Source organism: Gopherus flavomarginatus, chromosome 3 (genome assembly GCF_025201925.1).
Source record: "Gopherus flavomarginatus isolate rGopFla2 chromosome 3, rGopFla2.mat.asm, whole genome shotgun sequence".
Classification (NCBI taxonomy): domain Eukaryota; kingdom Metazoa; phylum Chordata; order Testudines; family Testudinidae; genus Gopherus; species Gopherus flavomarginatus.
Window position 1 is genome coordinate 252843449 of NC_066619.1, and position 25596 is coordinate 252869044.

The 25596-nt window shown below is 40.8% G+C and overlaps 2 protein-coding genes across 10 annotated transcripts in view; one reads left to right on the plus strand and one right to left on the minus strand.

The window, feature by feature from the left end:
• KCNIP4 (potassium voltage-gated channel interacting protein 4) overlaps nucleotides 1-3767 on the plus strand; it is a 789448-nt gene extending 785681 nt beyond the window's left edge. For all 3 annotated transcript variants that reach the window (XM_050948027.1, XM_050948031.1, XM_050948030.1), the window contains one exon: nucleotides 3676-3767. In XM_050948027.1, coding sequence (XP_050803984.1) covers nucleotides 3676-3723 — 48 coding nt within the window. In that variant the 3' untranslated portion in view covers nucleotides 3724-3767. The remainder of the gene's footprint in view (nucleotides 1-3675) is intronic.
• The window catches only part of PACRGL (parkin coregulated like), a 35699-nt gene that overhangs the window by 1575 nt on the left and 8528 nt on the right, over nucleotides 1-25596 (minus strand). Inside the window, exons 5-10 of one of the 7 annotated variants that reach the window (XR_007773586.1) lie at nucleotides 25501-25568; nucleotides 20817-20907; nucleotides 16318-16452; nucleotides 12355-12462; nucleotides 7514-7594; nucleotides 4545-6050 (exon numbers count right to left, since the gene is read on the minus strand). Coding sequence is in view for 6 of the 7 variants with exons in the window: in XM_050948036.1 (XP_050803993.1) it covers nucleotides 5994-6050; nucleotides 7514-7594; nucleotides 12355-12462; nucleotides 16318-16452; nucleotides 20817-20907; nucleotides 25501-25568 (540 nt within the window). In the remaining variant the exon portion in view is untranslated. Of the gene's footprint in view, nucleotides 1-3720; nucleotides 6051-7513; nucleotides 7595-12354; nucleotides 12463-16317; nucleotides 16453-20816; nucleotides 20908-25500; nucleotides 25569-25596 lie in introns of those variants that run through there. The other 6 variants (XM_050948039.1, XM_050948036.1, XM_050948035.1 and 3 more) reach the window with 6 other exon arrangements.

Sequence of the window (25596 nt, forward strand, 5' to 3'; positions counted from 1 at the left end):
CAATACAGAATGGGTAAACAAGACTAGGAAAAGCATGTCTATCCATGAACAACAATTTATAAACACCTTGTATCTCAAAAGCTGCACAGGAAATATAAAAGATGATATGGACTTTTGTCAGTTTTTTTTTTTTAACTTGCATCTCTAGGTATTCCATGGGAAATTCCTGTTGGATCAAAGACAAGGAGATAGTGAAAGGGTATAGAGACCTAGTCAATGATGTACTACTATTCTTAATAGCACTTTTCATGGTGGCTGATAAGCTTTGGATATCATTGACCATAGTGTTGATGGTGTTCTTTGCAGTGGATCCACTCCTAAGTTTGCAGTGTTGCTGAGTAAGTTTTAGTTCCTGGAGAGATCCGATATAGGGTGCTGTAGGGTTTTATCTTGCCACTTCTCTTGTTCAGTATGTGTGGAAGGCTGCTCAGGCAGACTGATCACCAGTATGCAGATGGCATTCATCTGTCTCTCTCTCCTTAAATGCCAATTCTGCTATTTCCTCAGTGCCTAACGGATTTGGATAAGGCTCGGTATAAAATTACAAATGGAGTCTGGACAAGATGGCAATGATGCAGATAGGTAGGAAAATTCATCTATAGGAATGGAGGAGATTGTGCAGTAAGGTCTACAATGTGGTTCTTTTCCAGAATGATTCATGGCTTAAGCAGGCTGTTATAGCCTTTGCTGTTTCTGAGTAATCAGATATGTTGGCACTGGGCAGTTATAGTCCGTCTCTGATTCATAGCATGAGTGACAACCTTTAAATCCCTACATACTTTGGGACCCAGTAATTTGGGAACTCATCTCCTACATCTTGCTGCGGCTGTTAGGCATCAATGCCTGGAACTTATTTTTTCAAGACTATCAGCATATATTCTCAGTGTTTTGTTCTTGTCCATACTGCTTAAAACCCACATTTGATGAGCTTCAGATCACTCAAAAGAGAGCTTAATGATAAGCATGGTTGGGTTAGATATGGACACTGTTTAGGCCAACACTAAAAATTACAAATGGCGACATGGAAGATGATACATCAAGCATCTAATCACTCTTGGTCAAACAATCTCTTTTTTTTTTTTTTTAATTTCCAACTGTATACATCATCTAGCTTTGGTATTGTAGCCAGACTTAATTTCATAGATTCTATCTTTATTATTAAACAATGAAATTCCTCACTGCTCATTCTACTTCTTGCAATAGGTTCACTCTTACCTTTTATTCATCAATTTTAGAGATAAAACAATACATATATGAACCAAAAACTGAGAAATTCTCTTCTGTAAAATTGTTCTGTGTAACTGCATTTCCACAGTGTGTTTCTGAAATACAATTATTTCAGAATAGCAGGATCAAAATCAGCCTTCAACTGCCAATGCCAGTACCATGTCCTTGTTTTCTTTAAAAATGTTTTTTTGTGTGTGTGTATTAGCCCATATCACCAAGATTAATATGTTAGTTAATATGCATACAGTGTGAAATGCAGTTTTTCTGATACTTTTCTATAATTTAGGAGTTGATACTGTAATTGTGTTTGCTACACTTGCCAACTAGCTACAGTTGGATAATTGTACATAGATGAAACTAATGTAGTTAGTAATCTTCTACACTAGTTATTAACTTAAAAAAACCCTGTAACTTCTCAGGCCAATAGCACTGATTACAATTTCAATGTATCAGCAGTATTGCATAACGGATAATAAAGAGAGCCCAAGAGTACCACTAGATTGGTCTAAAACCCTATACTAGCACTATCGTCAGTTGTATAACAAGATATCTGATTGTTATTAGCTCAGAATGGATAAATTATTTCAAACAGCCACTGATTTATAGTTGAAGTACAAAGCAACATCACAATGTTGATGGAATAGGAAGACTAAGAACAGATTCACTTGTTCATTTCCTATTTTGGAACAGAGAGAGTGTTGAAAGAAGCTTTTAAAACACAGGCTAGACCTATGTTTAGCTGTCAGGCCCAACGTTTTCCTGAAAAAAGACTGTAAGAAGTGGGACAGCTAGTACAGTGCAGTGGGTAAAAAGTGGGCTTGCTACCATTATGAAGACTGGTGTGCTATCCTATTATTAAAGAGGAAATTTGGACAGCTTTCCACACAGCATCACAACTCTAGTTGTAGAGACATTTTTTGCTGGTAGGTAATTCATATTTATTGATTCTGTTTAGAACATCATATAAAGACGAGTTTTGTTGTTGGATTTGTTTTGAAGTATTTTACTACTGTTTATCACATCTGACCTCATTGAGCAGAATGAATAATCGAGTGGAGGGAGGCTCTATTGGCTGCAATTCAATCCACATAAGACAGATAATGTTGGTTGGTTGGGGGAAGGAGCCATATGATTATACAGATATAATATACTTCAGTGAGAGAGTACAAATGCCATTTGTTAAATATGGCTGCAGAATCCATGTGGTTTTAAGAAGATACTTGATTGCTCCTAGATGCCCAGGTTATGGACATGGACAAATACACTTTCTTCTAACTGCACTTACTGAGACAAGTTCACCATTTTCACTCCAATGTGTCCCTTGCTACAGTTACCCTCACTTTGAGATTAGTTTATGGTAATTAGCTACGTGATGAGACCACTTGGAAACTAGAGCTAGAGAAGAACATAGGCTAGTTTATTAGGTGAAGTTTCGTGCTGAAAGTTTATTGTCAATAAGCTTCTGGGTGGAATTCAAAGCAAGGATTTTAACCTATTAAGAAAGCCCAGAATAATTTAGGCCCTAATTACGTGAGAGATCACAGCTGAAAAGGAGCTGGAGCTACCTCGATCTAGGAGATAGCACTCTTCATAAGATACTCTCTACTCTTAAATTCACTCTTCCTTTGGTCCAAAACTTAGGCAAATGCAAGACCAAATTATTTTCTTAGGTATTGAAAGGTGGACAATAAGGGGTAGTCTTAGTGTGACTGCTGAGAGTCTTCATCATTATTATGTATATTTATTTAGTGGAGGATGACAAGTACATTTTGATGATTCTGAGCAAGATAACTGTGTAGGGGCACCTCTAAAAGTTTAAATAAAAATGGATTAAATTAGTTCCCTATTTAATATCGACAAACAGAAGTAGAATCAGAGAACATTTGCCATGTCATACTGCCAGTGGGGAAAAATCGGAGCTGAGGAGCCAACAATTTTAACAATGTATTTGAGAGAATTATCAAGATCCTTAGCTCACACAGTGATGCATGCACGTGCTGACTCAGTTTTAAATTGTTCTTCAATCTACAAAATAGTCCCTTATAATGCCAAAGGGTTTTTTGGGGAGAATATACTGTGCCAGGCAACAATTTCAAATATATGGAAGTTATTGTCTGTACTCAAACTGCACATATGAAGTTACGACATATTTTTAATAGAGTGTCAAAAGATTAATTGATTACCTCCAGAATAGTGTAGACTATTTTATAGAATGATTAACAAAAACACAAATGAAATTAATATGCTCTTTTCAGTTTTTTTAATTTACAGTAACTATTAATAATTTTGATATTTTTTCTAAAATCAGTACCAGTTTCAGTGTTATCATCACTTATTCATTTTTCCGAACAAGTTGCTGTTGTCAGTAACTAACATTAGTGACTTATACCCACTTTTTCCCTCTATACTCTTAAGATAATCTGACATGTATTTTTTTTCTTCTTACAGGATGAAAACATAATGTGTTCCATGCAGCTCTTTGAAAATGTGATTTAACAATGTGGTTTACTCTGCAATTAATGGACAAATGTGAACTATTCTGCAACATTACTTAAAGCTGGATTTGCCACATTTATCATATGTAGGATTGCTCAGCTTTACACTGAGACACGTATTCTGCTAATAAGTTTTGTTTTATTATAAAGCATTCCTCCCAAAAATGATTACCCAAAGGTTAGGATGTAATAATTTGTCCTTTATCCAATGGGATATTCTAAAAATATTAGGTTTTACCCCACAACTCCCAAAAATAGCATAGCATCTGCCATTATACAGCTTTATTACCATTCCAACCAAGAGGCTTTAACACAAGGAGATCAGAAATAGCTGTTTTTGATACTTGTTTGTATTGGATTCAGCCCCAGGATTTTAAGTGTCAACCTCTGTTTTACAGAGAAATCACCCTGTATTGTGTAATACTCATTTTTGCATACTATGAGTAAAGATTCGTACAGTTGATGAGTAATACATATCTCCTGCAACAACATCCAATTTTATTTGGCTTTCTTTCCTCTTTTACTGAAGCCCACCTAATTTACATAAGAGGAAGAAATATTTTTTATAATAAAAAATGTAATGACTCAGATAGACATGTACCCCAGATAGGTATTAAACAGATCATCCTTACCTAATAAATCTGCATTTATGAATTTTTCATGAAATGAGTACCTGAAGTCCTATATATTGTATGTGTAATTCGGGTTGGACTGTCAGTAAAGTTTCCTGCTCAAAATTAAGGACCTGAAAAGGTCCTGAGTTCAAATTTCTTTGTGAAGAAAATCTAAGTTTACCATTATTTCCAGAAGTACATGTCTTACCGGTTTTAATGAGGAATAAAGGAGATAATGGTCTTTTGAAGCTTCCATCTCACTTCAGTGCTCAGAATGCAGTAATATCTAGACAGTCTAATATCTGTTTACTATGAAAAGGGAGTGAAAAAGAAGCAGAAACTTTAGCTATTCCCAGTGTTGTTTATAAGCAGTACTACTATTACATTTTTGAGGAACATTAATTCTACCAAAGTAGTAACAGCTTTAATTCTGGACATAGAAAAACATAAGTACACACACTTGAAAGATTAAAATGGATTATCTTTCCCCCATCACAATTAAGTAATAAAAATTACTATACTATTGTTTTCAGTGATTCCAGGCCAATATTTTGAAATGCTACTGAAGATATGCCAATCTTTATTGTGACATTTCTGCACAAAAGATGTGAAGAGGCTACTGGAGTAGAAAGAATGCTGCAACCATTATTTTGCAAAAATAAAATCAGGTATCTATTCTGGTGTAGAGATGGAATGCTGAAGGCTGCTCTGCTATCACCAGTGTAGGAATAAGAGTAGTACAATACATGTACACCTGAAATTTGCTGTAGTGTGTTTGCATAAACTAAATGTGCACATTTTGTACAAAAAATAAATGAAAAAATTCTATATATAAAAATAAAATACAAGAAAGAAAAACAAGCAGAATGTTTTTGTTTTTTTAAAAAATACTAGACTACAGGCATTTCTTTAACCAAATGGATTTACTGTTTCAACAGATGCATCTGAATTAAGTATGAAACTGTTAATTCAGTACTGTGCTAAGATTTAAGTTCCCAATGTGACAGTTTTCAAAATAAAGGGTTACTGGGATGGAATATGAAAAACAGTATTCCAATATCAACACCTGATTATTTTACACTATTTACACTACTGGAGCAACACTGTACAACTAGTTTTAAATCAGTTCTTTTGTAACATAAAACTCACATTTTCATCTCTGTAACCCTCATCATGGAAAGAAATCACTGCAAGTTTTACCTATGTAAAATAAATATGTATATGCACTTTAGCAGGGAGTTAGTTACTGCTTAATTAATAATTACAATCAAATTCTACCTTTTATGTAACATCTGATAAACACAGTAAGTGTGGCAGAATTATTTAAGGAAATAAGAATGTACAGCAAAAATGAATTAACATTTACAGCTGAAACAATTAATGGTAGATAACCAATTGTTGACTGTAACTTAATATAAGACTGGATACACAAACAGATTTATATAATAAAAATGATATAACTGTTTGCCATAATTACAAGATATTATGGACACAATTCACTTAACCTTCATTTTTCTCCCAAACCAGATTACAGAATGTTTGTGGTTAGTTTTATTAGAATAAATTGTACCATAAGGAAATTCCAACAGCATCCACAGTCAGCTTTTGACGCCCACAACCACACCATGCAGTGTAAATGACTAGATGAGTCTCTCGTTCAAGAGGAGATGGAACAATAGGTTGGAATTTTAGATTTGATGATACCTACGCTCTCCTGTTGATAAAAATGAAGTTTACACAGTATGAAGCACTTAGTTCTGAAGGCAACTAAGGGAAGTATCTGAGTTATAACATTTCCTTAAAATTATACATATCTAAACACTCATCATACAAACTAAACTATCAAAAGAATTCTCAATTAAATCAATAGAAGCTGTGTGTTTGACAAAGGCAGAATTAATCCTCGATAAGAGTTAGGAGATAATTTAAAGACAACAACGGGGAGTGAGAGAACTTAAAGAAGGGTGCAATAATGGTTAGTAAGAGAATTTCTCTTAAGAAAAGGGGACAGGAAGAGAGGGTAGAAAACAGGACAAAAGAAGAAGTGGAAATCGGAAAGTAGAGTACAAAAATGTATCTCTTACATTTTATCTACAAAATTTTAGTATTTCTTAGTAATTGTTTTATTATTGCTTTGGAAAAAATCCTGTTTGTTTGAGAAGACAAAATGTTAATACAAATGGAACTTGGATCAAACTGATTCTTACTGTCAGACATCTAAATACTTTAGATTAACTAACAAAGCCAGTATTTTAAAAACATTAAATGTCACTGCAGTAGATAAACTTTTTTCCTCACAAATTTGAAGCCCTAGAAGTAGAACTACAGAGCTCTTCTGATGTCTAGGGAGGAAAAAATAGCAAATGTCCCATCTCACCAGTAAGTATGCACACACCTCCTAGCAGAAACAGTTTAATGTTTGAGACACTTAACTTGCAAAGGGCATCTGTGTGGACAGGAACCTACTTCTCAATGGAGTCCCATTGAATGGGACTCAGTGTGGGAGTAAGAGGCCTGCTGTGTGGATCCCTATGTAGGTGTGGATCCTTGGAATGTCATGCTAAGGTGTGCACCTGTGTTTCTTATGAAGGAGCGCAAGAAATTAGTGTGGGGATGTAAGACAATTATTTAAAATCAAAAAGTATTCTCTATAGAAATGTAAAATAAAAGGCTACAAGTGACTATGTATTACATGAAGTAGATTCTATTTCTTTTCTAGGTCATCATTCATATACAGGAAAATAAAGCTATTTCCACATTATGAATCAGTACACAACAGCACTAGGCCCCAAACCTGCAAAACCTACACATATGCTTAATTTTACAGAGAGTAGTCACAGTTTGTAGAGTTAAGCACATATATACCTCTACTCTGATATAACGCTGTCCTCGGGAACCAAAAATCTTACCACGTTATAGGTGGAAACCGTGTTATATTGAACTTGCTCTGATCTGCCGAAGTGCACAGTCCTGCCCCCCCGGAGCACTGCTTTACCGTGTTATATCGGGTCGCGTTATATCAGGGTAGAGGTGTATAAGTGTTTGCACGATCAAAGCACTAATTTGAAGAATTCAGAGACTTGAAATCAGATGTTTTCTTGACATGATTTAAATTCAAGTATGTTTTTATATTTTTTAACAAGATGTAAAATGCAGAGAATAATCTGTTCAACTCACCTTTCCACCATACTGCTCTAGCTTTTGTAACGCAACAGTGATCTGCTCTTTGAAATTTTTGTCCATTAACCTCTTTGAAATCTATTGGAAAAAATAAAATATAAATATAACTTGGAAAGAAAATGATTGAAGTACAATGCATGAAAACCAACCACATTTACTTTTGCTTTAGAATATTGCTTCACCTTAGTTCAGGAAAATGAAAGCAAAAAGAATAATTACTTTACGCATAGTAAGTAATTCCAAAGTAAGACACATGTTCAAAAGGGGAAAACAAAGCTTTTTGTAATGAAAAACATAGCTTTGCAGAAAATGTTCAGTTATTGCAATGATGGGTAGCAGTATAAAATCCATATACAGTCAGCTTTTATATCTGTTTGCAACTATTTTTGATGCAAAACAAGGGTACCAAGAGGAATACGAAACAGTTGTTGGGAATAGTCTGGGGAGTTCCTTTGTCTGTGCTCTCCCTCCCTGGCCTCTTACACAGTGGGAAAAATAGGGAACAGGGAACTTTAGTAGTCCTTGCTCAGGTTTCTCAGGGTTTCCCTGCCAGGCCTCTCTGCCTGGAGAGATTTGGCAGTTTCTCGCCCCAATGGATCTGTCTCTTCTCTCTCAGGCCTTTCTACCTGGAGAGAAATTCACTTTCTGCCCTGATTGCTCAAGATCTTCTCCCCCAGGCCTATCTACCTGGAAAGCTTTTATAATCTTTGCCTCTTTTGGTCAGGGTTCCCTCCCAGGCCTCTCTTACCTGGAGAGATTTTCTAATTCAGGTTCCTTCCTTAAGTAGCTCTGCAACACACCTATTAATTTTGCCCTGCTTCCTCAGAATACTTCTATCCCAGGCCTTTCTACTTGGAGAGCTTTTATAATCCTTGTCCCCTTTTTAGCAGGGTTCACTCTCAGGCCTTTCTACCTGGAGAGCTTTTAACATCTCACTGCCCCAGTTAATCAGGGTTCCTCTCAGAATTCTTTGTCTGGAGAGGTTTTCATTGTTCAGGCTCTCTAGGTGCTCCTTCTATTCCGAGTAAACCTATCTCAAAGTGGGCTTGACCAAAGGTACCCTTTAGCCATGTTTCTCAGCCAAGGAGGCAGGGGGGGAATGACTTCTCGTTTGGCTTACATTAGGAAGTCCACCAGGTCCTTGGCAATACTCTTACCTTCCTCAGAGAAATATGAAATGACCACAGCTCGAGGTTCCCCTTTTTGTAGGTAGCCCATACAGTGCACGTAACCCTCCATAGTCAGTGGCATGTCATAATTTACCACGTGGCGTGTTCAGATAGTAAAAGCCTTTTACTGCCTGGAGGCTGGTTAACAGAGCTGGGATTTCCCCAGAAATAAACTCTTTTACTATGGCCTCCTGATCTGGAGAGGAGTCCTTCTGGATTCATCTGTACGTACACTCTTCAGAGTTAAGGATCTCTCTATCCAGGGTAAGATCCCTTCCAGGACTTCCAAAGACCAGGTTCTATACTGTTTTTCCCACTGCTTTCAATACCTGGCTTAGCAACACCCACTTTTGTTCCTTCTGTACCCACACTATTGTGTGGATGACATTCAGCAGGTTAGGACCATTTTTAGCTTCCTTTTTCCTCTGAGAAGAGTTCTTCTGTTTAGCAGAGGTCCAGTTCTTGCCCTGCTTTGCCACTACATCATGATCCTGGGTTTTTAGACCCCTGGTAAGGCAGCTCTCTGCTTCAGCAGGTGAGTGTATGTCCCTATCCAAGCCATCATCCTTCTGTACTGGCTTCAGTCCAAAAAAAAGCCAGCTTTCTCCTTAGCCGAGTTGGACTTTGACCCTGGCTGGACCTTGATCAGCTCCTTTTGCAGGAGTAAGCACTGTTGGTTCACTGTCTCCTTTTCAACTTTGAGATGAGTCAGCTCTTGCTCCTGTTTTACTGCTTGCCCTACCATCCTTTCCCATGAAGAGCAGATCTCTTCCAGCTCCTGCCAGTACTGAGCTACCTGTATCCATAGTTCCAGGATTTCAGCCTGATTCCAATCAGCCATAGCAGCCTTCTCTTTTAGCTTACACCAGTCCTCTACAGTAGAGGCCTGCTGTGTAGCTGAGGGGGCTACTGCCATTATTGCAGCATTGCTGTACATGGGAACTTAGTGTTTGTGCCACAGGACACCCGCTTCATTAGACTGCTACCCACTCCTTTCGGGAGGCCTTTCTGAGTGCCTAGCCCATCAACCAACCCACTGGTATCCACACAAGCCCTGTGGTACTCTCTGGTCTTAGTCTTTGGCTCTTTTCCCAGTATGGTAAGCTGCTCCTCTAAGGCTTGTTGGGTCCTTTCTAGAGTTAGCTTCTGTTGCTGGCTTTCTTTCAGAATTCTGCTCAAGGAGAGAGCTTCTCCTTCCTGTACCTCTATTTCTGTATGGGCCCAGTGGTTTCTATAATAGAGCATTCCGTCTCCAAAACAAGCAGATGCTCCAACTCCTTCTATCTTTCAGATTGGAGACCTCCTCCTCCAGGTTTTAGTTCAGCTCACCTCCTTCACCTGCCTATCATCTTTTGTGTACACAGTGTCTCGCTCACTAAGCAGACACGTTTTGCTTTCTTTGGATACCTCTTTACATTTGGCCGCCAGCGCCAGTTTCACCTTCTCAAGGTTGGCAGTCTCCTGCTTGGTCTGTCCCAGATGCTTGGCCAGCTCTTTCAGCATTTGAAAAGGTGTCTGTTCTATTCCCTGGACCTGGCTCTCTTAAGCCTTTAAGCCTGTTATTTATTTCATACCAGAGAGCATTCATCTTGTTCTGCAGGTAGGGGTGGTGCCTGTTGCCCAACCAAGAGTCCTGACTTTCAGTCATTCTCTGAGCTCCCACGCTCTGAGAAACAGGTTTCCCTCTATCTCCAACACCAACACCAACTGTCAGGGAACCCTGCTGTCCCTCAGAGCTTCTTATTGGGCTCTTCTCCAAAGGAGTCATTTCAGGGACCCAGCCCTGCTTCAGTTCCTGCGACATTAGGTACATTCCCCATATTCTCTTCCCTCAGGACAGACACTGGAGGCTTGGTCTTCTCTTCAGCAAAAGGGTTGTTTAAGACCCACAACTGCTTTCCCATTTCGATCACATGGGACTCAGTCCTTCTTCCTTGTCTACCAGGTTCACCAATTACAGGGAGTCCTGGGACTATGATAGTACCAGTACTGCCTTCCTGAGTTAGAGTTTTTTGGAGGGAGGCAATAGCTTCTTATGTGGCCCATTTCCCCACAATGGAAAAAAAAACTGTCCCTGGGGCAACCTTCCAAGCCCTAAATGGAGTCCCAACGGTCCTCTGTTCTGCCTTAACTACAACCTGGGCCCCAGCCATTTATGGCCAGGTGTTTTTATTCACCTGGCCTTCACTGGTCCCAGCAACCCTCATGGCAACCAGGCTGGACTTACACCACGGCTTGTATCAAAGTGAATCCATCTCACCTCACCTCCTTGCCCATAGTACCTACAGCTCCGCAGTGGTAGCCTTCTGAGTCTTTCCTCTGCAGCACCTGCAGCGGCCGGGCCAGGGTAGATGCTGTTTTAGCTGCCAGGCTCCCTGCCAAGCCTGAGACCGGTGATCCTGGAGTTGCTGCTGTTGAAGACCCTGAAGGGTTTTGTCGTGCTGTTGCTGGGTGGCTTGCTGAGGCTTTGAAGCTGCTACAGCCTGCTGCTGCTGGCCTAGAGCTCTTATCAGCTCTTCCATGGTCCCCTTGTTTGCAGGGGCTGGTCCGAACAATCTGTTACCAGTGTAACGGGGTTGCACTCACCTCTTGCGAGTGCCCCCTGGCCAACTGCGTGCCTGCACTCTCTTTCTGTTTATGGCGGGTCTTCGCTGACTCAGCCCTCCAGCCAAGTCAAACACAGTATGTGTGTGAGATAAAAGCAATACAAATCCCTTCGGGGTACTCTCTCAGTGCCCTCCATAATGTCTCTCTTTGTTTGTCGCTGTTCTGGAATACAGCAGTGCCCCAGGTCTCTTTCTCTGGAGGCAATGTCCTCTCAGGCCTTTCTGGTCCCAGCTCTTCAGCTGAGCCATTACAGTTCAGTTCCCCTTCTGGGTGCCTCAAAGTCCAAGCCACTTTCCCAGTAGCAGTTGGGGGGGGGGATCTGGGCCTGCCCTCTACTCTGGGTACCAGCCCAGGGACCCTACAGATAGCAGCCTTCCGCAATGTCCCTTTAAATAAACTATGTGGCTGCTATAATTCCTTGGGCCACTTCCCCGTGGCTCCCGCACATTCTTCACCCTGATCTCAGAGTCTTGACCTCCTGGAGTCCCAGCCTGGAGCACCATCCACTCTCCTCCAGCTCTTGCAAGGAACTGCACTCAGTCTGGCACTGCAGCTCTTCTTATACTAGCCTGCTGGGCCCTGATTGGCTGCTTCCCACACAGCCACTCTAGGCAGCTCGGAGGACCTCTCTACGGCCCTTTTCTCGGGTGGGTGTGGCAGGGCCATAAGGCCTTCAGCAGGGGGCCTCAGGACCTAGTCCTCCCCATCACAGCAACTTTAATGGGTTTTGTTACTAAATATTAATATTTAAAATTCAGAGGTAATTTTATAATAAATAAACAATGTCCCAGCAAAACACAGTAACTAATTTGTCTCAGTCTTTAGGGGGGTTTATTGTACAAATTGTTCTTTTGGTCTAGTAGCTTTACTGAATGTTACAGTGCTATAATTCACCATATAATAAAATAAAACTATGAATCTCTGCTAAAGCTTATCAAGATATGCCTTTCATGGAACAGCTGAAAGTTCCATCATCTTTGTGTGAAATGACAGGAATTCTCTTAACAAAAGTAACATAAGAAATGAAGAGGCACATTTACTGTGTCTATTTTTTGTACTTACACTTGTGAGTAGGTGTTTTAGCTGATCATTAAGAGCAGGGCCAACAATGGCACTCAGCTGTATCAAAGCATTCAATCCTCTTTCAAATACTTCACCATTTGAATGGGCCTTGCAAGGGGGAGAAAAATTAATAAACAGCTATCAAACATTAATCCACAATCAAATGTGCAAGCTCACTAAAACAGCAATCTCTTGAGTACAATAATTAGCACTAACACAGTACTTTACTTTTTCAAAGCACTGATACTAATGTTTGAAGAGGTTTAGAAACACAAGTACAGCATTATTGAATATGTTAATACCAAGCATGTAACATTTAAATGCCAATGTATTTTCAGGGGGAAAAAAGGAAACATACACACACACAAAACACAAAACAGCATCCGATATTGGATGCTGATGGCAAGTTTCAGAATGAAACAGACTTTTTCATTTATTCTGTAGTGTGACAACTAATCATTTATTTATTTGATAGGAGAGCAAGCTAGGCAGTTAAACAGCATGCAGCATCTTTGGGGGAACATATTTTATTACGTTTATGTAACACTGTGGGACAGTGAATGTGATTATGTTCTACTCCCTGGGGGAGGGTTACCAGAGCTCCTTCAGGAATTAAAACAGTGTATGTGGGGGTGATTAAGGTGAATTACTCACTGAAGATCTCCAGAGAGAAATCATCTCCTTGAGGAGGTTCACATATACTGATTCAAACTGGGTTTCTAGGACTAGGAAAATAAAGCATTTTTGGCTTAAAAAGGCTGTGTGTGAACTGACTCAGGGTCTTCTTTTTGACCCCTGCAAAAGGACAGGACCTTCCCTACAGAAGGGCCCCAACCATGCAAACTACTTTGGCCTACTAGGGCCCCATAAGACTGATGGATGGCTCCTGGTATGCCTAGTGTGTGTTTAAATCAGTTTATTGCTTTTATTATGTTTTCTCTGTAATGCTTTCACCTTAAAAATAAATGTGCTTGCTTAGAAAGAGCTGCATGGTAACTTGTAACTGCTGGCAATACACTGCTCATAGCCCTTGAAGAGATAAATCAATGTTACAGGTGCTGGCCATTAGGCAGTCTGGCTTTCTGGGGTTATCCCAGTGTAAGGCTGGGCTAGGTGCAGGCTTAAAACCCGATGTCAGATGGGAGTGGGGCAAGGGTCCCCACGCAAAGACTGGTGATGGCTGCAGACCTGAGACTTGACTGGTCACGCCTCAAGTGAAACATGAAGGATAGAATACAGGTGCAGTTACTCTGAAACTGTGACAAGTCCATCTACAGAATCTAAGTTTTAGTCACATGTTTGCTACATTACCCCTTAGTATTTTTTAAAAGCATTCAAGAAATGTGAGTTAGCTGGAAGTATAGTATAGTAAGTAATATTTTAGCTAATAAATCAGTAAACCCAGAGTAACTATTGTAGTGTTAGGTTGGAAGAAGATATTGAATGAGGTTCCTGCAAGGATCTATTGTGGATCATTAACAAATGTGTTACAGAACACTAATGACTGTTTTGTGTAATGATCCACTATGTGTTATACTGGACCGTAGTGGTAATGGAAGGATTGGATGTACATAAAGTACTTCTTAGGCCTCAGTTAGAGAAATGCATTTAGTTTTCAGCATTACATTGTAAGAAAACAACCGGGAAAAAGTTCAGAGAAAAAGGATAAACATTGAAAAACTTTGAATAACTATAACTGCCAGAATAGGCCTAGGAGACTGATAAAGAACATTACCATAGGAACCAACTTTGGCTCCTACTGGTGGGTGCTCAACCCCCATCTGCCCCCAGCCCCACCCCCCCATTCCACCCCTTCCATGATGCCCCACCTCACCCCCATTCCAACTCCTTCCCCAAATCCCCACCCTGCCTTCCCCACCTCCTCCCCTGAGCGTGCCACATTCCCACTTCTCCCCCCACCAAACAGCTGTTTGACGCCACCAAACAGCTGTTTGTTTGACGCCACCAAACAGCTGTTTGACGCCACCAAACAGCTGTTTGACGGTGGCCTGACGGGAAGTGCTGGGAGGCAGGCAGAGGAGCGGGGATGTGGTGCACTCAGGGGAGGAGGAGGTGGGGTGGGGGATGAGGGGAGCTTGGCTGCCAGTGGGTGCAGAGCAACCAATAATTTTTTCCCGTGAGTGCTCCAGCCCTGCAGCACCCACAGAGTCAGTGCCCATGAATATTACTTGACTCATCTGTAGTGCCCATAACATAAGGATCAAAGAATTTTCAAATATTAATCCATCCCTGTAAAACCCATGGGGTAAATAACAATTACGATCCTCTTATAGGTGAATAAATGGAAGCACAGCAAAATTAAATGACTTGGTTCAATTCACACAGCAAGTCAGTGGGAAAACTAGGAGTATAATCCTGGAAAGAGACCTGGGCCCAGATCCACAAAGGGAGCTAGGCGTTGCAATGCTGATCCTCTGAGCATGCTGATCAGATCAGACCCCACAGACAAAACAGCATTTCTCCGCCTATCTTCCCCGGCTATGGATAACAATAAGGCTTAGGTGGGAGAGAGGATGCCTAGAGTGAGGCAGCAGTGTGCATGCTCAGAGGCAGATACTTACATAACTAGGGAACTTTTAATGGAAATTTAGCACTGAGTTCAGGTTCCTACAGGGCTGGATGGCAGCCAAGTGGGGGGTTTTCAGGATTGCAAAGGAGCCTAAATCTGGGGTTTAGGCACCTAAGTATCTTTGCAGATCTGGGCCATTGTATTAAGAGTCCCTATACAGGTCTATTCCAAGCTAAGACTTTTGCCTTGCCATAACCTTTCAATTCCTTTCGATGCATTACTGTAATACATATTTTTAAAAAGCATGCTTAATCCCATTTTCTAATATTATTCCTCTTTCCCCATTAATCTATTCCATTTCATCCTTTGAACCCCGTTTAATTTTATTTCAATCCTTACATAAAACACTCTTAGCTATTTGCTTTGGGGTCTGTTCATTTTACCTCCGATTATATGCATATTATACATAAAGCACAATGATGTTGAAGTTCTATTGGTGCCTATTTCCCACACTCTGAGTATGTCTACACGGCAGCCTAAGACCAAGGTTAATGGGAATTCAGTTAGCTGACCTGTGTTAGGGAACCATAGGCTTGAGCATCTACATAATATTTTAACCCTAGTTAAGAATTTTCTGACCTGTGCTCGAATCTAGTGCTCTGGTGTCCACATGCAGTGTGCAGAGCCATATCAAAATAATTATATCTCAGAGTCCCTAGAGCAGTCCTCCTTCCCCTCTCCCCGAAGTGTGGTCACTCCAGCCTTAGGAACATGATATACTGTAGGAAAACTTTACTGCCCACCCTGCACATTACCAGGAAGCACTCTGCTTTGCAAAAAGGCTTGATCGGTTCGCTCTCCATTGCACACCCAGGAGGCTCTCTGATAATGAGCTTGCAGATTGGTGCTCAGAATAGAATGGGTTAACACTTACCTGAGCTGCCTCTGTTTGCAAACGGGGAGGGAGGGAAGGGACTTCTGTTTTCAAAAGAGTGCAGATTCTTAAGATAGAGAGGACTACGGAAGTTGTGGGATACTTCCAGATGACTCCTGGGACCTGAGACAAGTGGGGTTGCAACTACACTGCACAGTAATAGGGCTCAGACCCTGCTTGACTTGAGCTCAGACCCTCCAGCACTGCAAGGTCCTGGGACTGAGCCCTGGGCTAACACAACTGCAGTGTAGATGGGGTGCGGGGTGTAGCCTTGAGCACAGGCTCAAGCACAGGCTTACACTGCAGTGTAGACATACTCTCAGAGCTTAAAGAGTCATTTGAGAGCTGCCCCACTTCTCATGGGTTGCTACTGTCATCCCAGGACTCAGACAGTTTCCCATCTGCAACATTGTATCAAACTGGCCCTTTTCTTTAGACTTCATCTCTGTAAGAAAAAAAAATCCAAGAGTACAATAAATGAAAAATAAGAGAAACATACCAGAGCAGCCTTTAACACTGGAATCAGACGAGGCAACAAGGGAATTGCTTTTTCAGTAGCATCTTCAACCAAGAGTAATTCCTTAAAGCCCTCCTTTGATACAAATGTATATGGGTGTTTTGTCTCTCTTAGACCCTGTTATATATATATATATATAGAGAGAGAGAGAAAATATCTTTTCTTAATATATAACTTTTAACACAACACTACATTAAAACATCAAAAGGTTTCCTCTAGCAGCAATATATTGCTTATGTTTTATTGCATCAATTCAAAAACATAAAACACACTTACTCCACCATGTGGATTTATTGAGTATATCTCTGCTCACTAAATATTCAGGTTTTTTCCTTGATATGTGAAAGAATACCTTTACCCTTTTAATATGGTCATTTTCATCAACAGATGTACTTCCTTATTTTCATTCCATCTTCCCAAACTAATTTATCCAGAGCCCCATGAACAGAAAATAGATGACCTTTCTAAGGGATTTCCCTACCCTTAATGAAAATAGAACACGGTACAAGGCCGACACTTTAAAGCAGTACAAATGTGCAGGCTTGTGATATCCTGAATCACAGGAGTTACAGGAACTCACAATCTATATGGCAGAAATCCTTGATTTGTTCTGTGAGAGAAGGTCCCTCAGTCTCTTTAAATATTAAGAGATTATTTTTTCTTTCAAAAGCATCTAAACATAGCTCAGGTTCAGCCTAACATATTTGATACAGGACTCTAAGGCCTGATCTACACTAAAAAGTTCATCACTCAAGGTTGTGAAAAATCCACATCACTGATTGACCTGATTCGTCCGTCGACCCAGCTACTGCATCTTGGGGAGGTGGATTACTTACACTGATGGGAAAACCCCTCCTGTCAGCATATGCAGTGTCTTCACTGAAGCGCTGGAGCTGTGCTGCTGTAGAATTTCAAATGTGGACACGCCCTAAATTTAAGTTTGTTTGTCTTTTAAGGCAAACTCCCTGCCAAATGTTGGAAAAACAGGAAATAATACTGGATACAAAGTAATTTGTAGTGACCAGTACGAAGAGCAGAAGATAAGGATAAATTTGAGCATATTTTCTACTATGTTTCCTGGCTGCTTACTGATTCATTTTGGTTTACAAGGCCCCACTTCCAGTGAGTAAGATTAACTCACTGAAGAGAAGGTTCTCTTTGCATAGTTGGGTTGGACCTAAATTTATTTACACCCACGAAACTGGTGACTGACAAGAGAATCTCTGAAACCGCAAAAGAATCAAAGGATTCCCTACAGGAGCTGGAGCTCCGAGATCCAAACTCAGCTCTGCCAAAGGCCTTCCTCTTCACACCACAATGATATATCTAGGGCCCTACCAAATTCACGGTCCATTTTGCTCAATTTCACTGTCACAGGATTTTTAAAATAGTCAATTTCATGGTTTCAGATGTAAACATCTGAAATTTCAGGATGTTTTTGCTCAGGATTTTAGAAAATTTACCATTGGGCAGAGCCCTAGTGTGAAATATTTCAGGCCTTAGAATGAAAGTGCTGTAAGATTGTAAAGGAACTGAAAACAGGATTTGAATGGAAATCCTTATGCAACTTTAATTATAGTGGTCACTCCCAATAAAATAAGTATTATTATAAAGAACAGCAAAATCCACAGATCTTCTGGGTTCCTGTTTGTTCTGCAACTTTCCATTACTCTCTCATAACCCAAATTATGGAGAAAGATTATTTTTAAAAAATATTCTACTGCTCAAACTAATAAACATACTAAAAATAAAGATAATATTTGAAGATTGTTAATCACTGTGGGATGTAACTTGGTTAGATTAGCTTCTTGGGAGCTGTAATTCCTACCCATTCCCTTGCTCCAATTTGAGAACTACATGTTACTGAAGGCTCAAAAACAAATATATAGCAGCTAACAGGTATCTATAGAAACCGACAGTGACTAATTATAATAAAATAACTGTTTTGGTTGAACATTACCCCTCAGTTGAAAGTCTGTTTAACACTAAGGATATAATATCTTTTGACATTGACATTTTACAATATCTCTATGGGTTTATTAAAAGCTTACTCGCTTTCAAAATATTAATTCTCTTAAAATATTGCTGGAAATCCATCACAGAGTTCTCACTCCCTGGGAGAAATGTCTCCAAGAACAATTTAAAATAATATTAAGACACAAAACTATTAAAATAGAGCAATACGTTACCACAAGCTACATAAAGAGCTATACTGAAATGTTCCAGTTCTTCAGAAAGCATTATTAGGACAAGTATTTATTGGGCCTATATAAGGTCAAAAGGAGATTTTAAACAGATTACAGAACAGCATTACTGTCAGTTGATGTACAATGCATAAAATACAGAATCTAATCTCTAAATCATACTCAAAACTCCCAGCATATAGACCACATCTGGCCTATTTTATGTATTCATTTAACGCCCAAGATAGATTAAGATTATACACAATTTAAGGTTTCTAGCTCTTATAATTGTGAACAAAATCTTCCAAATAAGAACCAGTAAATCCCTGTCTTCCCAAGTTTGTATACAGATAAAACAAAGACAAATGGATTCAAGGAGAAGTTGCCTCTGAAGCATAAAGACAATTGAACACCACTATTATTAACTACTGTTCTTTTTCACCGAAACATTTAGCTAACATGCTTATATTTTGCTCTTAAATTGCTGGGAAGGAAAGCTACAACTCTATAGGAAAGAAAAACACTGTACTGTAACAGTCCTTTCTGTGCCCGATTCACCCTCTGACTGAATCCTACTCATGTGATGTTTGCAAAGGGTAGAAAGGAAGAAAGAACGAACAGCTGTTCCTCTTCACTTCTCCTTTCATACTGGATTAGCAAGGTGGTTTTACTTGAAGTTTTCCCTCTAGCCACTACCATTTTTGGTTGCAATTGCTAATCAGCAGCCATTAGGTGCTTCATCTTCCTTCCCCTCTGCCTTTTCTAGTTAGTGTAGCAAAGAGTATGCAAAAGGAGAGAGCTGGGAGGAGGGTAAAGAGAAGGACAAGTTGATCCAAAGCCCAAGGACAGAGAGAAAAAGGCATCTCCTGATGCCACTAAAACCTATCCCTTAGGCCTTCACTGGGGAAGGTGTGATGGATTACGGTATGTCTGTACATATCTATATCAAAACTCCACCTCAGAGTGAGGATTCCAGAAGTGTTAGCAAAGGGCTAATAATGCAGACAAAACAAGAGTCATTAATCTGGATGGTCTCCCATTCAAATGGAAACATCCTAAAACAATAAGCTAGCTTCTACCCAATGGAACTAGTTCTCCTAGGTGAGTATGTACCCAACCATCAGATCACCTGATGAGGAACTCAAAGCCACTGAAGAAAGTCACTTGAAAGGGGGCAGAGCAACCTATAATGGGAAGGCTCTCACTAACTTTTGGGGGTGGGGAAGGAGGGAGGAGGAGAAGACAATAATAGTGGTGGCAAGGAGAGTCTCGGGATCCTGAAAGGACTGACCAAAGCACTCCTGGAGTGGTGAGGGCACTGGAAGAAGAGTTTTGCATAAAGGTTTTTGTTATTTTCTATAGAGGTATATCTCATATGCTTTGTTTGTAAGTAAAGTACAACTGATTTAGTAATTCTGTTGCAAAGTTTGTGTGCCTCTTGCTTTCACTGTTCTCTATTCCCTGAAGAGGGGAACAGTAATCCAGTGGATCCATAACTTCAGTACAACTCTAAAAGCATATGAGAGCTATGGGGAAGGCTTGGAAGAGCTGGCACTAGACTCAGGGCCTAGCCAATAGGACTGTAGAATGCTCTCTCTCAGGAAGGAATACCAGAGAGAGGAAGTACATCTTGAGAGTGCGCATAGAGGCCTAAAGACAACACTCAGACTCTCTCCAGTCTCTGCCAGCCTAAGAGCACGTGGGATCCAATGGTTGGATCTAGATAAAGGAGATTAGTGACTGTCCACCAGACACAGCTCATCCAGTAATCCAGAAAGATCCACTAGCTACAACCCCTAAGAAATATAACTTTTTGGATTCCACACTGAGGTAAAAATGAGGTATAACAGTTAGGAATAAAACTAAGAGGGGTAAAATATGTGTTCAGGTTCCTTGGAGATGTTTGGAGGAGTACAAAGTATCTGCTCCTTTGCAGGTCCACTGTTCCTCCCCATGTTCCTTCCCATGAAGGTTCCCACTATCCAACTGAAATAGCTGGTCTGGACACTGGGAACTGGATTTGCCTCTAAATGCTCAACATCTGAATATTATTTAGTCTTGTAATTTGTGCAAGATTTTAGTTTGGGTCTCCGGAAAACCACCAATCACAACAGTATCTAGATATCAGAGTGAGTTGGCACTTGACATGTGAAGTAATACGTAAACAGCTGTTTTAGCTTCGTAGTTATCAACATTCAATTACCCACCTCTTTGAATAATGCATGCCAATTTTATTTTTGAGATCTGCATGGCAAAAAAGCATTGTACTATTCTATTATTCAAGAAAAGCAAGTTTACCTCAGCTAAAGTAATAAGAAGAGGATCAAATGGAAGAGTTTCAGGAAGACATTCCCACTGTAATTTGTGTTTTACTGAGCCATGAACCAACCTATCAGGTAGAACAAAAGTTAGTAAATGGTAGAGAAAAATAAACAGCATATAACAGTAAATTTCTTTAACATGCTATTCATACCAAAAGATCCAAAATTGTTTCACAAAAATCACTGTAAAGGTATATAGACACTTCTAATATGCACTGCCTTCCCAGTGAAATGCACAGCCCTATTTGGGCAGAACACTACAGGTCTGTCTCATCTTACGCTGGGGTTATGTTCCGCAGTCAGCGTAAAGTGAAAACCACGTATAGTCAAAATTACATTGAGTGTAATGGCGGACGGAATTGCCCATACTACAGGAACAGTATTTAAATTGTTATTTTTCTCTTTTTGTTTTGTTTTTTGTTGCTTTTTTTTTGCCAACCGCGTAAAGCTGAATTTGCGCATGTTAAATGTGTGTAACATGTGACAGACCTGTATAGGTAACTCCCTTCTCTTCATTTGCCAGTATATTTATGCCTGTATCTGTAATTTTCATTCCATGCCTCTGAAGAAATGGGGTTTTTTACCCAAGAAAGCTTATGCCCAAATAAATCTGTTAGTCTCTAAGGTGCCACCAGACTCCTTATTGTTTTTGTGGCTACATACTAACATGGCTACCCCCTGATACTTAATGCGCTGATATTTATTAAAACAAAAGATTTTGTATTTATATGGATAGTTACAAGATCAAACTTTTTTTTAACTAAGTTTATCTGTATTTATGCTAGAGCTAATTGGTTCTTCTTTAAGCAGAGAATTTTGCCTAGCAATACCCACAGGAGGCAGCGCTGATGCCTCTTGCTCATAGCTCCTCCTCTGGCTACGTGAGACAGCACCAGAGGAGGGGTTATGAGGCTGCCTGTGGCTAGAGTTGGAGCCCTCTAAGTGGTTCTTAACTTCACAATCTCTCTCTCTGAGACTTTTTTCTAGTTGTATATAGTTAGTAACCTTAGTATTAGTGAAATTTAATGTTAGTTAATTTAGCTAATTATTTTCCTGGTGATGGCCTCACCATGGTTAAACATTGTCTGTTGTGCATGGGAGTGATCCTCAAGAATGATCCCCATACCTGTGCTTGGGCGACACCCACGTCAAGGAGTGGTGTTATTTGTAAATAATTTACAAAATGGATTCCGGTGGCTAGAAACCTTTGCCCAAAGCAGCATCTGCTCAAACAGGCTATGTGGCCTACGCTGGATCAGAGATCATCCTCAGGTTCTTAGAGTGCTGCCATGTGCGCTCTGGAGCCAGGGCCTCTCTAAAAAGATGGAGGAGCCATTCCCCATCAAGTGCACAGAGGAAAAGGTCACATAAGACTAACTGAGACCACTTCAGGTCTTGTGGAGATTCTTCTGCCTCCTACAGAAAAAGCATGCACCGGCATGCAGGATGGCACAGGTGCCTCTAACCACTCCCCAGGACTGCACAGGAAGATTAGAGACCCTGTACTGTCAACATCAGTTCTCGCCCCAGCGTATCTGTTGAGTCTGGCACCGACGAGAGTAATGCCAACACGGACTGTTTCCACATTGGTTCCTGATATTCTGCCAAAGGACCACCTCTGCTTTTCCGTTCTGACATTTCCCTTGGTCTAAGACTTTACCAGAGCTACATCGTTTATAGCCCCATTGGCTGGGCAGACTGCTGAACCTTTGTGTTGGCACCACACCCCAATGTTTCTCTTCCGCACTCTGTGGAAGTGGGGTCGGTGCTCAGGGCAAGGGACCTCCTCGGCACCACTGCATCCTGCAGTGCCCATTTTACAATGGTGGTTTCAGCACCTTCCACTTCCGCACCATCAGCTACTTCGGTACCAACGCTGACTTTGGGTTCAACATTGCTCCTGGCACTGGGCACAACAGAGGCATACTCAATGCTGGTGGTACTGTTTCCACTGCTGGTACCAGTCTCCCCCTCATTTTGGGCAATGGATGACTGGTTGCTTACCCCCTCAGGCTGGTTCCACCTTTGTCCCCAGAAAACTGAGACTCCTAAGCATCAAGGTCAGGATCTTTTTCCTCCCACTCTCTATTGCCTGGCTCACGGGGGGGGTTGTTCATGGAGCACCAGAAGTACCAGGATTGGCACTTGTCTCACAGTTGGCCCTGCACCTGTTGGCCACCAATGTCCTATCCTTATGTCCAGTGGCCTCTATGGAATCCGTGGGATGCTCCTCGGTCACAAGGGTTGCACACCTCAATCTTGTTCTAAGGTGAGATCACTGGGCAGGTCGGTGGCGGGGACCGCCAATGCACCACAAATTCAGGCACCAGTGAAGCTTCCCATTGTGGAGCCTCTGGTATCATCCCATCTGAGTCCACAAGGGGAAAGACCTGGCCTTGGCTCTTCTTGGCTCCTCTTCATCCCTGGATGATTTGGCAGTACCTGGCTTGTTCTTTCCTTCAGTGCCTGGGGACTTCAAGACATACCAGGACCTTTTGCAGCTCGTGGTGGCTTCTCTGGGCATTCAGGCAGAGTTCCTAAAATATCCATAAGTTGTTCAATATCCTGCAGCCATCTGCCATAGGAGAGTGGCCCTCCCTATTAATGATGCACTCTTACAGTCTGTAAAGGTTCTTTGGAGCATGCCAGCTTCAGTACCACCTACCACAAAGCACTTGGAGAAACACAACTTTTTCCCAGTGCAGGGAGCTAAGGGCTTTTTCTCCCATCCAGCCACAAATTCCCTGGTTGTAACTGCGGTGAACAACAGAGCCTGCCTGGGCAGATTTAAGTCCACTCCTAAGGACAAGATCTTTAAAAGGATGGACTTCCCTGCACATGTGGATTGTGAACCAGCAGCCAATCTCCGCTCAGCTGATTGGGTCGCAAACCGCAACATTGCAAAAATGACAAATATTTCACCAGTGAAGTACACCCCAACTCCATCGAAACAGATGCCCTGTCATACAGATGGCTGCAAGGCCTGCCATAAATATTTCCACTCCTGTGGAAAGTGATCCAAAAGATGAAGAGGGAACAAACCAAGATATTAGCACCAACTCCCTACTAGCCTAGGAGACCATAGTTTTCCGTTCTGATACAGCTGAAATTGGAACCATCACTAGAGCTACTGAGAAGACCAGATATCATTTTCCAGGCCTTTTCTCCATCAAGACTGAGACTGGCTTCAACTAACAGCCTGCCTATTGCAAGAGAAGCATTAGCAACCCTTGGTCTGTCCTCAAAATCATTAAGACCTGGCTCTCATCTAGAAGAGTCTCTTCATTAAAGGCCCACTCCTCCATCTGGACCAAGGGCATGGATAGAGGTCTTTGACTCAATATTAGAGCATGCCAAGTATCAGCCGTTAATAGCATTCTATTCACAGGATCCATGACAGGCAACTCCTAGGTATCCAGGTTTCTCAGAGCTGTCAGACTGGCTGGACTAGTTGTCAGACGAATGTTCTCAAAATGGGACTACCTCTGGTGATAAAAGCCATAACAATTCACCGATCTGAACTTTTGGTTTTAATAATCAGCATTCTAGACTCTATCAAAACCTGTTTTCTGGTCACTATTGCATCTGCTAGATAAGTCTGGGTTGGCAGCATTATCTATGCAGAAACCTTACTGCGTGTTCCACAATGAGAAAGGTGGTGCTGAGAACTCCAGAATCATTTTTCACCAAAGCAAACTCTCCTTTCCACGCTTCACAGATTAATCTTCCCTCATTCTGTCCAAGGCCACAGCATCCTACTGAGAAGCTGTTGCACATCTTAGATGTCAGAAGAGCATTGAAGTACATAGTTATTGGGTTGGCATTGAGGTTATTGTTACTAGTTTCTTCCTACAAGTTTTGGAATGACTTATCTGGAGACAAGCAGGAAAAGGGGGTGTGGCCAGCATGAGTAGTGCTGCAACCTAAACTGCCTCTGGAAACTACGAAGTGGAAGAGAACTGCCCAAACGTAACAGAGTTGTGGAAGATACTGCTAGCAGTAAAGAAACTGATCATGTAAGAAATGTTCCATTTCCTGCACCTTTACTGCAGGCAAAAGGACTGGCAATTGCCTACTCACTAAAATGATACCATATGTAATTCTGTTCTGCTACTGTGAGGAAGAAAACATCTCTGTATGAAGAAATCAACAGCTTTCACAAAGTAGACTCAAATTAATTCTGTAAGTACTACACCATTTTTGGAGTGGTACAGCCTCTACACCTATGTATGATAATAAATAACTAAACAAAAGTTAAGTGATTGCTTCCTTTTATCAGAGGGGTAGTTTGTTTTTGTGGATACAGACTATGAAGAATCTGGTGGCACCTTAAAGACTAACAGGTTTATTTGGGCATAAGCTTTCGTGGGTAAAAAACCCACTTCTACATCTGAAGAAGTGGAGTTTTTCCCACGAAAGCTTATGCCCAAGTAAATCTGTTAATCTTTAAGGTGCCACCGGACTCCTCGTTGTTTTTGCTTCCTTTTGAGAAGAATTAAATATCAGAGGCACCTTTAGAGATCAGTAAAATCAAGTAGCCAGAGAACATACAAGTCAGTGTATAGTTTTCATCCTACACTAAACGAGTCTTGATCTATTTAACTGCACCTAAGACTACTGTCTGAACAGATTCAGTTCAATTGGTTTTAAAAATTCATTACCTGCAAGGTATACCACCTTTAGAATAAATGGCAGAAAACGCAGAAGGAGCTTTTGAATGATCCCCAAACTAGGTGGACAAAAAAGTAAAACACATT